General features: G+C 41.2%; 1 protein-coding gene across 1 annotated transcript in view; it reads left to right on the forward strand.

The window, feature by feature from the left end:
• Window positions 1–3797: 3797 nt before the first annotated feature.
• The window catches only part of dab2ipa (DAB2 interacting protein a), a 59097-nt gene continuing 48192 nt past the window's right edge, over window positions 3798–14702 (forward strand). Inside the window, exons 1-2 of the mRNA XM_028579239.1 lie at window positions 3798–3874; window positions 4201–4303. Coding sequence (XP_028435040.1) covers window positions 3824–3874; window positions 4201–4303 — 154 coding nt within the window. The 5' untranslated portion in view covers window positions 3798–3823. The remainder of the gene's footprint in view (window positions 3875–4200; window positions 4304–14702) is intronic.

Raw genomic sequence — 14702 nt, forward strand, 5'->3', positions numbered from 1 at the left:
GATTGGTGGTGAGTTGATGGATGAATTGTGATTGGATGAATGTGATTGGTGGAGTTGATGGATGAATGTGATTGGATGAGTTGATGGATGAATGTGATTGGTGAGTTGATGGATGAATGATTGATTGGATGAGTTGATGGATGAGTTGATGGATGAATGTGATTGGTGAGTTGATGGATGAATGTGATTGGTTGAGTTGAATGGAGTTGATGGATGAATGTGATTGGTGAGTTGATGGATGCGTGTGATTGGTGAGTTGATGGATGAGTGTGATTGATTGATGGATGAGTTGATGGATGAATTTGATGATTGGTGAGTTGATGGATGAATGTGATTGGTGAGTTGATGGATGGATGTGATTGGTGAGTTGATGGATGATTGGTGATTGGTGAGTTGATTGGAATGGATGTGATTGATGGTGAGTTGATGATGATTGGTGAGTTGATGGATGAATGTGATTGGTGAGTTGATTGTGATGAGTTGATGGATGAATGTGATGATGGATGTGATTGGTGAGTTGATGGATGAATGTGATTGGTGAGTTGATGGATGAATGTGATTGGTGAGTTGATGGATGAATTGGTGATTGGTGAGTTGATGGATGAATGATTGTGATTGGTGAGTTGATGGATGAATGATTGGTGATTGGTGATGTTGATGGATGAATGTGATTGGTGAGTTGATGGATGATTGGATGAATGTGATTGGTGAGTTGATGGATGAATGATTTGATGGATGAATGTGATTGGTGAGTTGATGGATGAGTTGATGATTGGATTGGTGAGTTGATGGATGAATGTGATTGGTGAGTTGATGGATGAATGATGATGGATGAATGTGATTGGTGAGTTGATGGATGGATGAGTTGATGGATGAATGTGATTGGTGAGTTGATTGGTGAGTTGATGGATGAATGTGATTGGTGAGTTGATGGATGAATGTGATTGGATGAATGTGATTGGTGAGTTGATGGATGAATGATTGGTGAGTTGATGGATGAATGTGATTGGTGAGTTGGATGGATGAATGTGATTGGTGAGTTGATGGATGATTGGATGAATGTGATTGGTGTTGATGACGTTGTTTGGATTGGTGAGTTGATGGAGTTGATGGATGAAATGTGATTGGTGAGTTGATGGGATGAATTGGATGGATGATTGGTGAGTTGTGATGGATGATGTGATTGATGGATGATGGATGATGAGTTGGATGTGATTGGTGAGTTGATGGATGGATTGGTGAGTTGATGGATGTGATTGGTGAGTTGATGGATGAATGTGATTGGTGAGTTGATGGATGAGTTGATGGATGAATGTGATTGGTGAGTTGATGGATGAATGTGATTGGTGAGTTGATGGATGAATGTGATTGGTGAGTTGATGGATGAATGTGATTGGTGAGTTGATGGATGTGTGATTGGTGAGTTGATGGATGATGGATGTGATTGGTGAAGTTGATGGATGAATGTGATTGGTGAGTTGATGGATGAATGTGATTGGTGAGTTGATGGATGATTGGATTGGTGAGTTGATGGATGAATGTGATTGGTGAGTTGATGAGTTGATGGATGAATGTGATTGGTGAGTTGATGGATTGGATGAGTTGATGGATGATGGATGAATGATTGGTGAGTTGATGGATGAATGTGATTGGTGAGTTGATGGATGAATGTGATTGGTGAGTTGATGGATGATTGGTGAGTTGATGGATTGTGTGGTGAGTTGATGGATGAGTGTGATTGGTGAGTTGATGGATGAATGATTGGATTGGTGAGTTGATGGATGAATGTGATTGATGATGATTGGTGAGTTGATTGGTGAGTTGATGGATGAATGATTGGATGATGGATGATTGGTGAGTTGATGGATGATTGTGAGTTGATGGTGTGATTGGTGAGTTGATGGATGAATGTGATTGGAGTTGAGTTGATTGGAGTTGATGAATGTGATTGTGAGTTGATGGATGAATGTGATTGGTGAGTTGATGGATGAATGTGATTGGTGAGTTGATGGATGAATGTGATTGTGAGTTGATGGATGAATGATTGGTGAGTTGATGGATGAATGTGATTGGTGAGTTGATGGATGAATGTGATTGGTGAGTTGATGGATGGATGAATGTGATTGGTGAGTTGATGGATTGGATGAATGTGATTGGTGAGTTGATGGATGAATGTGATTGGTGAGTTGATGGGATGTGATTGGTGATTGGTGATTGGTGAGTTGATGGATGAATGTGATGAGTGGATGAATGTGATGAGTTGATGGATGAATGTGATTGGTGAGATTGATGGATGAATGTGATTGGTGAGTTGATGGATGAATGTGATTGGTGAGTTGATGGATGAATGTGATTGGATGAATGTGATTGGTGAGTTGATGGATGAGTTGATGATTGGTGAGTTGGATGGATTGTGATGATGGATGATTGGTGAGTTGATGGATGATTGGATGAATGTGATTGGTGATTGGATGAATGTGATGATGGATGAATGTGATTGGTGATGGATGAATGTGATGGTGAGTTGATGGATGAAGATTGGTGATGGATGTTGGTGAGTTGATGGAGATGTGATTGGTGATTTGAGTTGGTGTGATTGAGTTGATGGATGAATGTGATTGGTGAGTTGATGGATGATGAGTTGATGGATGATGATTGGTGAGTTGATGGATGAATGTGATTGGTGATTGGATGAATGTGATTGGTGAGTTGATGGATGAGTTGATTGGTGAGTTGATGGATGATGGATGAATGTGATTGGTGATTGGATGAGTTGATGGATGAATGTGATTGGATGATTGGTGAATTGTTGGTTGATGGATGATGTGATTGGTGAGTTGATGGATGGTGAGTTGATGGATGAATGTGATTGGTGAGTTGATGGATGATTGATGTGATTGGTGAGTTGATGGATGAATGTGATTGGTGAGTTGATGGATGAATGGGATTGGATGAATGGGATGATGGATGTGAGTTGATGGATGAATGATTGGTGAGTTGATGGATGGATTGGTGAGTTGATGGATGATGTGATTGGTGAGTTGATGGATGCGTGTGATTGGTGAGTTGATGGATGAGTGTGATTGGTGAGTTGATGGATGAATGTGATTGGTGAGTTGATGGATGAATGTGATTGGTGAGTTGATGGATGAATGTGATTGGTGAGTTGATGGATGAATGTGATTGGTGAGTTGATGGATGAATGTGATTGGTGAGTTGATGGATGAGTTGATTGGTGAGTTGATGATTGAATGATGATTGGTGAGTTGATGGATGAATGTGATTGGTGAGTTGATGGATGTTGGATGAGTTGTGATTTGAGTTGATGGATGAGTGTGATTGGTGGATTGGTGAGTTGATGGATGAATGTGATTGGTGAGTTTGATTGGTGAGTTGATGGATGCGTGTGATTGGTGAGTTGATGGATGATTGAGTTGATGGAGATTGGTGAGTTGATGGAATGTGATTGGTGAGTTGATGGATTGTGAGTTGATGGATGAATGTGATTGGTGATTGGTGAGTTGATGGATGCGTGTGATTGGTGAGTTGATGGATGAGTGTGATTGGTGAGTTGATGGATGAATGTGATTGGTGAGTTGATGGATGCATGTGATTGGTGAGTTGATGGATGCGTGTGATTGGTGAGTTGATATGAAAGTGAACTGCAGTGTATTGTTGACTTCACGGTGAAATGTTCAGCCGTTTTTCCTCCTGAAACGTCTGTGGGATATGATGACGTTGTGATGATGTCACAGAGCTGAAGAGCAACTCCATCCATTGGCTGTCATGTGGTCGGAGGGCGGAGCCTGATGTCTGGACTCAAATGTTCTGCATCCTGTCTGATGCTCAGTTACTGATGCTCAACAACCTAGAGGTACACACACACACACACACACACACACACACACAGACACACACACACACACACACAGACACACACACATGCACAGACACACACAGACAGAGACACACATGCATACACACAGACACACAGACAGAGACACACACACACACACCCCTCCACCCTTGGAGAACAACAGATCTGATGGTTTTAACAGATAAACATCAGATGTTCCTCTCAGCCTGTTTGATCTTAAAGACCAAACATTCATCAGAATAACTCCATACACAGAGAGAGATGTCTTCAGAGGAGATTAAAACCATCTTCCAGATTATTACGTCATATTTCTTCTGCTTCAGGTTCATCCTCTGCTTCTGGCCGAGAGGGCGGAGACCTGCGCTGTCTGGTTGCTAAGATACAGCCTCCATGTGACCTCATCACTTCCTGGCCCCGCCCACAAAGGTAAGGAGGACGAGACGGCTTTAACAGCTGCAGAAGAAGAGCTGACAGGCAGACAGGCAGACACACACACAGACAGACAGACAGACAGGCAGACAGGCAGGCAGGCACAGAGACAGGCACACAGGCAGACAGACAGACAGACAGACGATGGACTTTGACGCTAAATTTGAAGACGGTAAGAAAAAGATGTTTTCTGTTGAAGTCAGTGTGTGTGTGTGTGTGTGTGTGTGTGTGTGTGTGTGTTAGCTGTTCTGCTTAATCTTAAAAACATGTCACAATAATAATCTCATAATCTGATATCTGAGGTTGGTTACCATGGCAATATGACTGACTGTTACACACACAGACAGACACAGAAACACACACCTCCCAGCTGCAGTAGTTGAGCTTTCTCTGAAGTCTAACTGATCAACATTACTACCAGAGGTCTGTTTCAGGAAGGAGGTTTAACAAACTCTGAAGGCCCGTTCACATTGAAGGCTCAAACAGCAGCGCTGCGCTATGAAACCCATTATTGTCAATGGCTTGAACGCGCAACAACTGGTCTGCCGCAGCGCTGAGCAAAGCGCTGCTCTTGCGCGTGCCGCGGTCAAAGTTCAACATGGTTCAACTTTGACCGCGGCACGCGCAAGAGCTGCCGCGGTGTGCTGTGACGTGCATTCAGGTGTCCGAAAAAACATAAAAATAAACACTGAATACACGTGGATCCACAAACGGAACATGGACGAGAGGTTGATTTTGGCTGTCAGCGATCTCCCAGAGCTGTACGACACAAGCTCGAGGTCGTACAGAGACCTCTATGCTGCGGTGCATATTTCACCATAACAGCATGCCAGATGTGTAGCTTATTGTAGCCTCCTAATTTAAATCATTCAGGTTGGTTTTAGCTCTGTGAAAACAACATGGACATCTCCACTGAAATACAATCATAACTATAGTACATTTTTTCTCAGATACTTTGCTGCATTTGTTAAATAATAATTTGCATTTGCACAACAATGAGTGCATTTCTTTAAAGAATTGGTGTAAATTGCACCGCATAGTGACTGACCTGCAAAAGTGTATATTTTGATTGAAATCTTTTCTTTACATGTCCAAAGCAAGTATTTCTACCAATGACCCAATCAAACTGACCAGTCCTTACGCCATTGTTTGCACAAAGATAGTCAATCTGCTTTGTGTTGTTGTCCATATTAAACAGTTCACTCTGTAAGTATTGTGTAATGAACAATGCACATGAAAGGGAGCACTATTCCCTACGGGACACATTATTGTCATCTCTGATCTGAGAAAAGGGCCAAAGCAACTGAGAAGAAGTGTAGCTACTGTTGTGAGCTGCAAAAACCAAATAACAACAAGTTGATATACAGCTCCATACAGGTATTTGTAGGATATATATATATATATATATATATATATATATACATACATACATACATACATACATACACACATATATATATATATATATATATATTACGCATTAACCGTGTATTAATACACAGTTAACTTATAATATTACTGGTGAAAACTGGAATTGTATTACACCTATAATTTCATTAAGGTGCAATCCTGCGGCGAAGAAGTAAGCTATACTAATCCCATTCTGAGGCTGCAGCACCATATCATTAACAGAACTATATCCATCCATCCATCCATCTTCGTCCGCTTATCCGTGTCGGGTCGCTGGGGGAGCAGCTCCAGCAGGGGACCCCAAACTTCCCTTTCCCGAGCAACATTAACCAGCACCGACTGGGGATCGAGCGTTCCCAGGCCAGGTTGGAGATATAATCCCTCCACCCAGTCCTGGGTCTTCCCGAGGCCTCCTCCCAGCTGGACGTGCCTGGAACACCTCCCTAGGGAGGCGCCCAGGGGCATCCTTACCAGATGCCCGAACCACCTCAACTGGCTCCTTTCGACGCAGCGAGCAGCGGCTCTACTCCGAGCTCCTCACGGATGACTGAGCTTCTCACCCTATCTCTAAGGGAGACGCCAGCCACCCTCCTGAGGAAACCCATTTCAGCCGCTTTGTACCCTGGATCTCGTTCTTTTCGGTCATGACCCAGCCTTCATGACCATAGGTGAGGGTAGGAACGAAAACTGACCGGTAGATCGAGAGCTTTGCCTTCTGGCTAAGCTCTCTTTTCGTCACAACGGTGCGATAGATTGAATGCAATACCGCACCCGCTGCGCCCGATTCTCCGACCAATCTCCCGCTCCATTGTCCCTCACTCGCGAACACAACCCCAAGGTACTTGAACTCCTTCACTTGGGGTAAGGACTCATTCCCTACCTGGAGAAGGCATTCCATCGGTTTCCTGCTGAGAACCATGGCCTCAGATTTAGAGGTGCTGATCCTCATCCCAACCGCTTCACACTCGGGTTGCGAACCGATCCAGTGAGTGCTGAAGGTCGCAGGCCGATGATGCCATCAGGACCACATCATCTGCAAAGAGCAGCGATGAGATCCCCAGCCCACCAAACTGCAACCCCTCCCCACCCCGATCACGCCTCGATATCCTGTCCATAAATACTACAAACAGGATTGGTGACAAAGCGCAGCCCTGGCGGAGGCCAACCCTCACCTGAAAAGAGTCCGACTTACTACCGAGAACCCGGACACAGCTCTCGCTTTGGTTGTACAGAGATTGGATGGCCCTGAGAAGAGACCCCTCACCCCATACTCCCGCAGCACCTCCCACAGTATCTCCCGGGGACCCGGTCATACGCCTTCTCCAAATCCACAAAACACATGTAGACCGGTTGGGCATACTCCCAGGCTCCCTCCAGGATCCTTGGGAGAGTGAAGAGCTGGTCCGTTGTTCCACGACCAGGACGGAATCTGCATTGTTCCTCCTCAACCCGAGGTTCGACTATTGGCCGAACCCTCCTTTCCAGCACCTTGGAGTAGACTTTACCAGGGAGGCTGAGAAGTGTGATACCCCTATAATTGGCACACACCCTCTGGTCCCCCTTTAAAAAGGGGAACCACCACCCCAGTCTGCCACTCCTTTGGCACCGTCCCAGACTTCCACGCAATGTTGAAAAGGCGTGTCAACCAGGACAGCCCCTCCACACCCAGAGCCTTGAGCATTTCTGGACGGATCTCATCAATCCCTCGGGCTTTGCCACTGTGTAGTTGTTTGACTACATCAGTGACTTCCGCCTGGGAAATCGACTTCGACAATCCCCCATTATCCTCCAGCTCTGCCTCTAACATAGAGGGCGTATTAGTCGGATTCAGGAGTTCCTCAAAGTGCTCCTTCCACCGCCCTATTACCTCCTCAGTTGAGGTCAACAGTGTCCCATCCTTACTGTACACAGCTTGGATGGTTCCCCGCTCCCTCCTGAGGTGGCGAACAGTTTTCCAGAAGCACTTTGGTGCCGACCGAAAGTCCTTCTCCATGTCTTCTCCAAACTTCTCCCACACCCGCTGCTTTGCCTCTTTCACGGCAGAGGCTGCAGCCCTTCGGCCCTTCGGTACCCTGCAACTGCCTCCGAGTCCTCCGGGATAACATATCCCGGAAAGACTCCTTCTTCAGTCGGACGGCTTCCCTGACCACCGTTGTCCACCACGGTGTTCGTGGGTTACCGCCCCTTGAGGCACCTAAGACCCTAAGACCACAGCTCCTCGCTGCAGCTTCAGCAATGGAAACTTTGAACATTGTCCACTCGGGTTCAATGCCCCCAGCCTCCACAGGGATAACAGAACTATAATTAATAATTAATTCTTTTTAATGGCTCTCACTGGTTTGTGTCCAGGGAACACTACAAAAATGTTTAAAAAACGTTTCGGAGCGAGTCACACTTTTCTGACAGCTCTGCATACAGTGGCTTTACTATTACAGTATGATCCATATACACACCAATAAAGAAAACTGCCGTCTGCTAAAAACGTAATGCGACCCAAGAATGTGCTGGGCAGTTAAAGCCTGTCCATGAGACTCCCTGAGAGGTACTACAGCTTCTACATCAACGGGATCATCGATCATCTAGAACGTTACCTAACAATCCTATTTTAGTCATGCCGATAACAAACCGCTCTAAAATGTGCCTGGTCCAGACTGAATGAATGAATGAATGAATGATTGACTGAATGAATGACTGACTGAATGAATGAATGAATGAATGAATGAATGATTGTATGAATGAATGAATGATTGAATGAATGAATGAATGATTGAATGATTGAATGAATGAATGAATGAATGAGGAAATGAGAGAGGGCTGTGTCAGAGGGAGGAGACAGAGAGAAAAAAACCTGCTCCTGACCAGGTTAGGTTCACAGGCTCAGTTACCATAGTAACTGACTCTGAGATGAAGTTACCATAGTAACTGACTCTGAGGTGAAGTTACCATAGTAACTGACACTACTAGTACTCTACTAGATGGTTTATACCAGCCTGTAACATTACTACTAGTACTCTACTAGATGGTTTATACCAGTCTGTAACATTACTACTAGTACTCTACTAGATGGTTTATACCAGTCTGTAACATTACTACTAGTACTCTACTAGATGGTTTATACCAGTCTGTAACATTACTACTAGTACTCTACTGGATGGTTTATACCAGTCTGTAACATTACTACTAGTACTCTACTGGATGGTTTATACCAGCCTGTAACATTACTACTAGTACTCTACTAGATGGTTTATACCAGTCTGTAACATTACTACTAGTACTCTACTAGATGGTTTATACCAGTCTGTAACATTACTACTAGTACTCTACTAGATGGTTTATACCAGTCTGTAACATTACTACTAGTACTCTACTGGATGGTTTATACCAGTCTGTAACATTACTACTAGTACTCTACTAGATGGTTTATACCAGTCTGTAACATTACTACTAGTACTCTACTGGATGGTTTATACCAGTCTGTAACATTACTACTAGTACTCTACTGGATGGTTTATACCAGCCTGTAACATTACTACTAGTACTCTACTAGATGGTTTATACCAGCCTGTAACATTACTACTAGTACTCTACTGGATGGTTTATACCAGTCTGTAACATTACTACTAGTACTCTACTGGATGGTTTATACCAGCCTGTAACATTACTACTAGTACTCTACTAGATGGTTTATACCAGCCTGTAACATTACTACTAGTACTCTACTGGATGGTTTATACCAGTCTGTAACATTACTACTAGTACTCTACTAGATGGTTTATACCAGCCTGTAACATTACTACTAGTACTCTACTGGATGGTTTATACCAGTCTGTAACATTACTACTAGTACTCTACTGGATGGTTTATACCAGTCTGTAACATTACTACTAGTACTCTACTGGATGGTTTATACCAGTCTGTAACATTACTACTAGTACTGTACTAGATGGTTTATACCAGTCTGTAACATTACTACTAGTACTCTACTGGATGGTTTATACCAGTCTGTAACATTACTACTAGTACTGTACTAGATGGTTTATACCAGTCTGTAACATTACTACTAGTACTCTACTGGATGGTTTATACCAGTCTGTAACATTACTACTAGTACTCTACTGGATGGTTTATACCAGTCTGTAACATTACTACTAGTACTCTACTGGATGGTTTATACCAGTCTGTAACATTACTACTAGTACTCTACTGGATGGTTTATACCAGTCTGTAACATTACTACTAGTACTCTACTGGATGGTTTATACCAGTCTGTAACATTACTACTAGTACTCTACTGGATGGTTTATACCAGTCTGTAACATTACTACTAGTACTCTACTAGATGGTTTATACCAGTCTGTAACATTACTACTAGTACTCTACTGGATGGTTTATACCAGTCTGTAACATTACTACTAGTACTCTACTGGATGGTTTATACCAGTCTGTAACATTACTACTAGTACTCTACTGGATGGTTTATACCAGTCTGTAACATTACTACTAGTACTCTACTGGAGGGTTTATACCAGTCTGTAACATTACTACTAGTACTCTACTGGATGGTTTATACCAGTCTGTAACATTACTACTAGTACTCTACTAGATGGTTTATACCAGCCTGTAACATTACTACTAGTACTCTACTGGATGGTTTATACCAGCCTGTAACATTACTACTAGTACTCTACTGGATGGTTTATACCAGCCTGTAACATTACTACTAGTACTCTACTGGATGGTTTATACCAGTCTGTAACATTACTACTAGTACTCTACTAGATGGTTTATACCAGTCTGTAACATTACTACTAGTACTCTACTGGATGGTTTATACCAGTCTGTAACATTACTACTAGTACTCTACTGGATGGTTTATACCAGTCTGTAACATTACTACTAGTACTCTACTGGATGGTTTATACCAGTCTGTAACATTACTACTAGTACTCTACTGGATGGTTTATACCAGTCTGTAACATTACTACTAGTACTCTACTGGATGCTTTATACCAGTCTGTAACATTACTACTAGTACTCTATTGGATGGTTTATACCAGTCTGTAACATTACTACTAGTACTCTACTGGATGGTTTATACCAGCCTGTAACATTGCTACTAGTACTCTATTGGATGGTTTATACCAGTCTGTAACATTACTACTAGTACTCTACTGGATGGTTTATACCAGTCTGTAACATTACTACTAGTACTCTACTGGATGGTTTATACCAGTCTGTAACATTACTACTAGTACTCTACTGGATGCTTTATACCAGTCTGTAACATTACTACTAGTACTCTACTGGATGGTTTATACCAGTCTGTAACATTACTACTAGTACTCTACTAGATGGTTTATACCAGTCTGTAACATTACTACTAGTACTCTACTAGATGGTTTATACCAGTCTGTAACATTACTACTAGTACTCTACTAGATGGTTTATACCAGTCTGTAACATTACTACTAGTACTCTACTGGATGGTTTATACCTAGTCTTTGAGGGGCAAGTTCAAGTCAAAATCTCTGACAAGATGGCTGCCAGGAGTTTTCTCTGAGAACCTGGCCTCTTAGAATCTAACAAAAATCTACTGAATCCTTTATTGTATTCTCAAATTTAGTGGTTAATTGCCTCAAGTTGCATTTTATTTAAATTGCGGCTTAATATTGGGGACAATATTTCCACTATTTGCTGAGCTTGCGCTGCAGCCCAAGTTGATGGGCTTTTGGGCCTACTAGGACCTGGACAAACAGATCTGTAACCATCAACATTTGCTACTTTCATCAACTCCCGGTACATCCTGGTAAGACACATTATGCCTCCTAAGAATGCTAAAACATCTCCTTGTGAGGATGACGCTGTTGTTACAATGAGTGTACTCTCTCAATTAATGGAGCAGCAGAGGGATCTATAAAGATATGTTATTGCAGCAGCAAGATAACTTCAAATGTTTCATTCAGCTGATTATGGATGGAACTAACAAAAGATTGGATGGTGTTATCAGAGATGTACAGGAGCTGAAGACCAGCTTGAATTTACCCAATCAAAGTTTGAAGAGGAGAAGATGGGATGCAAGGAGATTGAGTCAAAGATAAGGGCATTTGAGACAAACATTACTACCTCCAAGCAGGAATTGGATGCAATGCTCAACAAGCTGGATTACATTGAAAATCAGAACAGGAGAACAAATATTTTAATCGATGGCATTGCTGACGAGAAAGGAGAGAATTAGTGTGAATCAGAGAAAAGGTGCGAGAAATGTTCTCAAAAACTTGGGCTTAGATGGAATAAATATGGACATTGAGCGTGCCCAGAGACTTGGTCAGTTTCAGGAGAGGGAAGGCCAAGGAAAATTGTTGTTAAACTTCTTCGCATTAAGGACAGAGAGCTGATTCTTTCTTCTGCCAAGAAATTAAAGGGCACCAAGATCTACATTAACGAAGATTTCTCGGAAGCTGTGCAACTGAGGAGGAAAGAGTTGTGGCCGAAGGTTAAAGCTGCCAGAGAGAGAGGGATAAGGCGAGTTTGAAGTATGATAACTGATCATCATCCCAAGGGATGGACAAAGTCAGTTATTGGTCTAATGGGCTTTAAAGATCAGTTTTATATGTTTGTGTACATGTATGTGAGTCTGTGTTCAGGACTTATATGTATGTAGCCTACTTGATGAAGATAAAATAACTTAGGGTACAAGATATTTAATTGGATTATAATATAAGACTTATTTACTTTTAACTAAGATGACCAGCATAAATAAACTACCTAAAGGTTTAATACTTGCACATATTAATATATGTAGTTTAAGGAACAAAATTCAAGACTTGTCTTTATTTTTGCAACTAAACAAAATAGACCTACTCATGATTTCTGAAACTCATTTGGATCACTTCATAGATAATTCAGATGTTGATATATGGGGTTTTCAATTTATAGAAATGATCGAAACAGGTTTGGAGGTGGTGTGGCCATTTATATACGGGATCATTTCCCTGTTAAACTGAGACAGGACTTAATGGTTGATGAAGTTGAGGTGTTATGGTTACAGGTACATATTCCAAATTTAAAACCGATTATTCTTGGTTGTTGTTATAGGCCACCTAGTGCCAGGATAGAGTATGTAAATGGTTTATGTAATATGCTAGACAAGGTGACTGAGGAAAACAAAGAGATATACTGGCTGGGTGATCTAAATATTGATTGGCTATCTGAGATTTGTCCTCTGAAGAATAAGCTTAAAACCATGACAGACACCTGTGGGTTATCTCAACTAATGGATCAACCAACAAGAGTTTCTAGTAACAATACAGGATCTTTAATATCAAAATGTATTGATCATATTTACACTAATAATCCTGATATGTGCTCAACACCTATTTCTGTGACAGTTGGCTTTAGTGATCACAACTGTATTGCTGTCTCCAGGAGAACTAAGCTACCTAGAGCCTGTCCTAAAATTATTATGAAAAGATCTTATAGGGTATTTAATGAGGAGTGTTTTTAAATGAATTGGATAATATTAAATGGAATTTGATAAGTGATATTGATGATGTGGATATATCCCTTAATTTATTTATGGATTGTTTTATGAAAGTTGTTAACAATCATGCCCCATTAAAGAAATTTACAGTTAAAGCCAAAAGTGCTCCTTGGGTTGATACTGAGTTAAAGAGCATAATGGCTCAAAGGGAAGAGGCTAAAAAGGTTGCGGTTCTTTCTAACTCTCTGGAGGACAGAAAATGTTATTGTATTTTAAGGAATCAGGTGACCAAGGAGAATAGAGTGAAAAGAAAAATATTTTCAGAAGAGAATTGAAGACAGTGGTACAGATAGTAAGAGAATGTGGAATGTACTTAATGAAATCATGGGAAAAAAATCTACTTGTACTTCTTTTGTTGAATTGAATGGAGTTTATTTGACTAAGCCAATACAGATTGCAAATTATTTTAATGATTATTTTGTTAATAAGGTTTCTAATTTTAGAGAGACAATGAAATACACTGTTGATTCCAACTCAAATGAGCTAATTGAAAGGTGTATTATGAAAGATAAACTGTGTAGTTTAGAATTTCATCAGGTTAATGTTGTGCAGGTGGAAATGTTGTTGAGATCTTTGACTGTTGGAGGGTCTGTTGGTACAGACAACTTGGATAGTCGGCTGTTGAAGTTAGCAGCTGGACATATCTCTAAACCAATGTGTCACATTTTTAACAGATGTCTGGTTAGTGGTGTGTGTCCAAAACTTTGGAAGGAGGGTAAGATAATCCCTTTACCCAAGGACACAAAATCAACTTTTTGTGGCCCAAATAGTAGGCCTATTAGTATTTTGCCTATTCTAAGTAAATTATTGGAAAAGATTGTATTTGAGCAAGTGCGAGATTATTTTACTAACAATGATTTGACCACTATGTTTCAGCATGCTTATAGGTATGGTCATTCCGCCTGCACTGCAATGACACAAATGTCGGATAGCTGGCTTACATCAATTGATAACTCAATGCTGGTGGGTACACTACTACTGGATTTTAGTGCTGCCTTTGATGTGATTGACCATGACATTTTGATTTCTAGACTTATTAGTTATGGTTTTACTTCCTCAACAATTAAGTGGTTTAAGAGCTATTTGTCGGAGAGGTCGCAAAGAGTTTATTTTAATGGTGCATTATCTTGTAGCAAGTCCGTGGATTGTGGTGTTCCTCAAGGAAGTTGCCTCGGACCTTTGTTATTTTCAATTTTCACAAATGATATGCCGTATATACTCAGTAAGGCATCATTAACTATGTTTGCAGATGATTCTACTCTTTATTATGCAGCCCCTACATGTTCAGAGCTTAATCAGGTTCTGTCTTGTGAAATTAGCAAATTGTATAATTGGATCAACACAAATAAGCTTGTACTAAATCTTTCAAAAACTATGAGTATAATATTTGGTTCTAAGTATAGATTATCTGACAATCCTAAAATTAATATACAAGTTAATGGTCAA

The sequence above is a fragment of the Perca flavescens genome, chromosome 5 (genome assembly GCF_004354835.1).
Source record: "Perca flavescens isolate YP-PL-M2 chromosome 5, PFLA_1.0, whole genome shotgun sequence".
In the NCBI taxonomy this organism is placed as follows: Eukaryota; Metazoa; Chordata; class Actinopteri; order Perciformes; family Percidae; genus Perca; species Perca flavescens.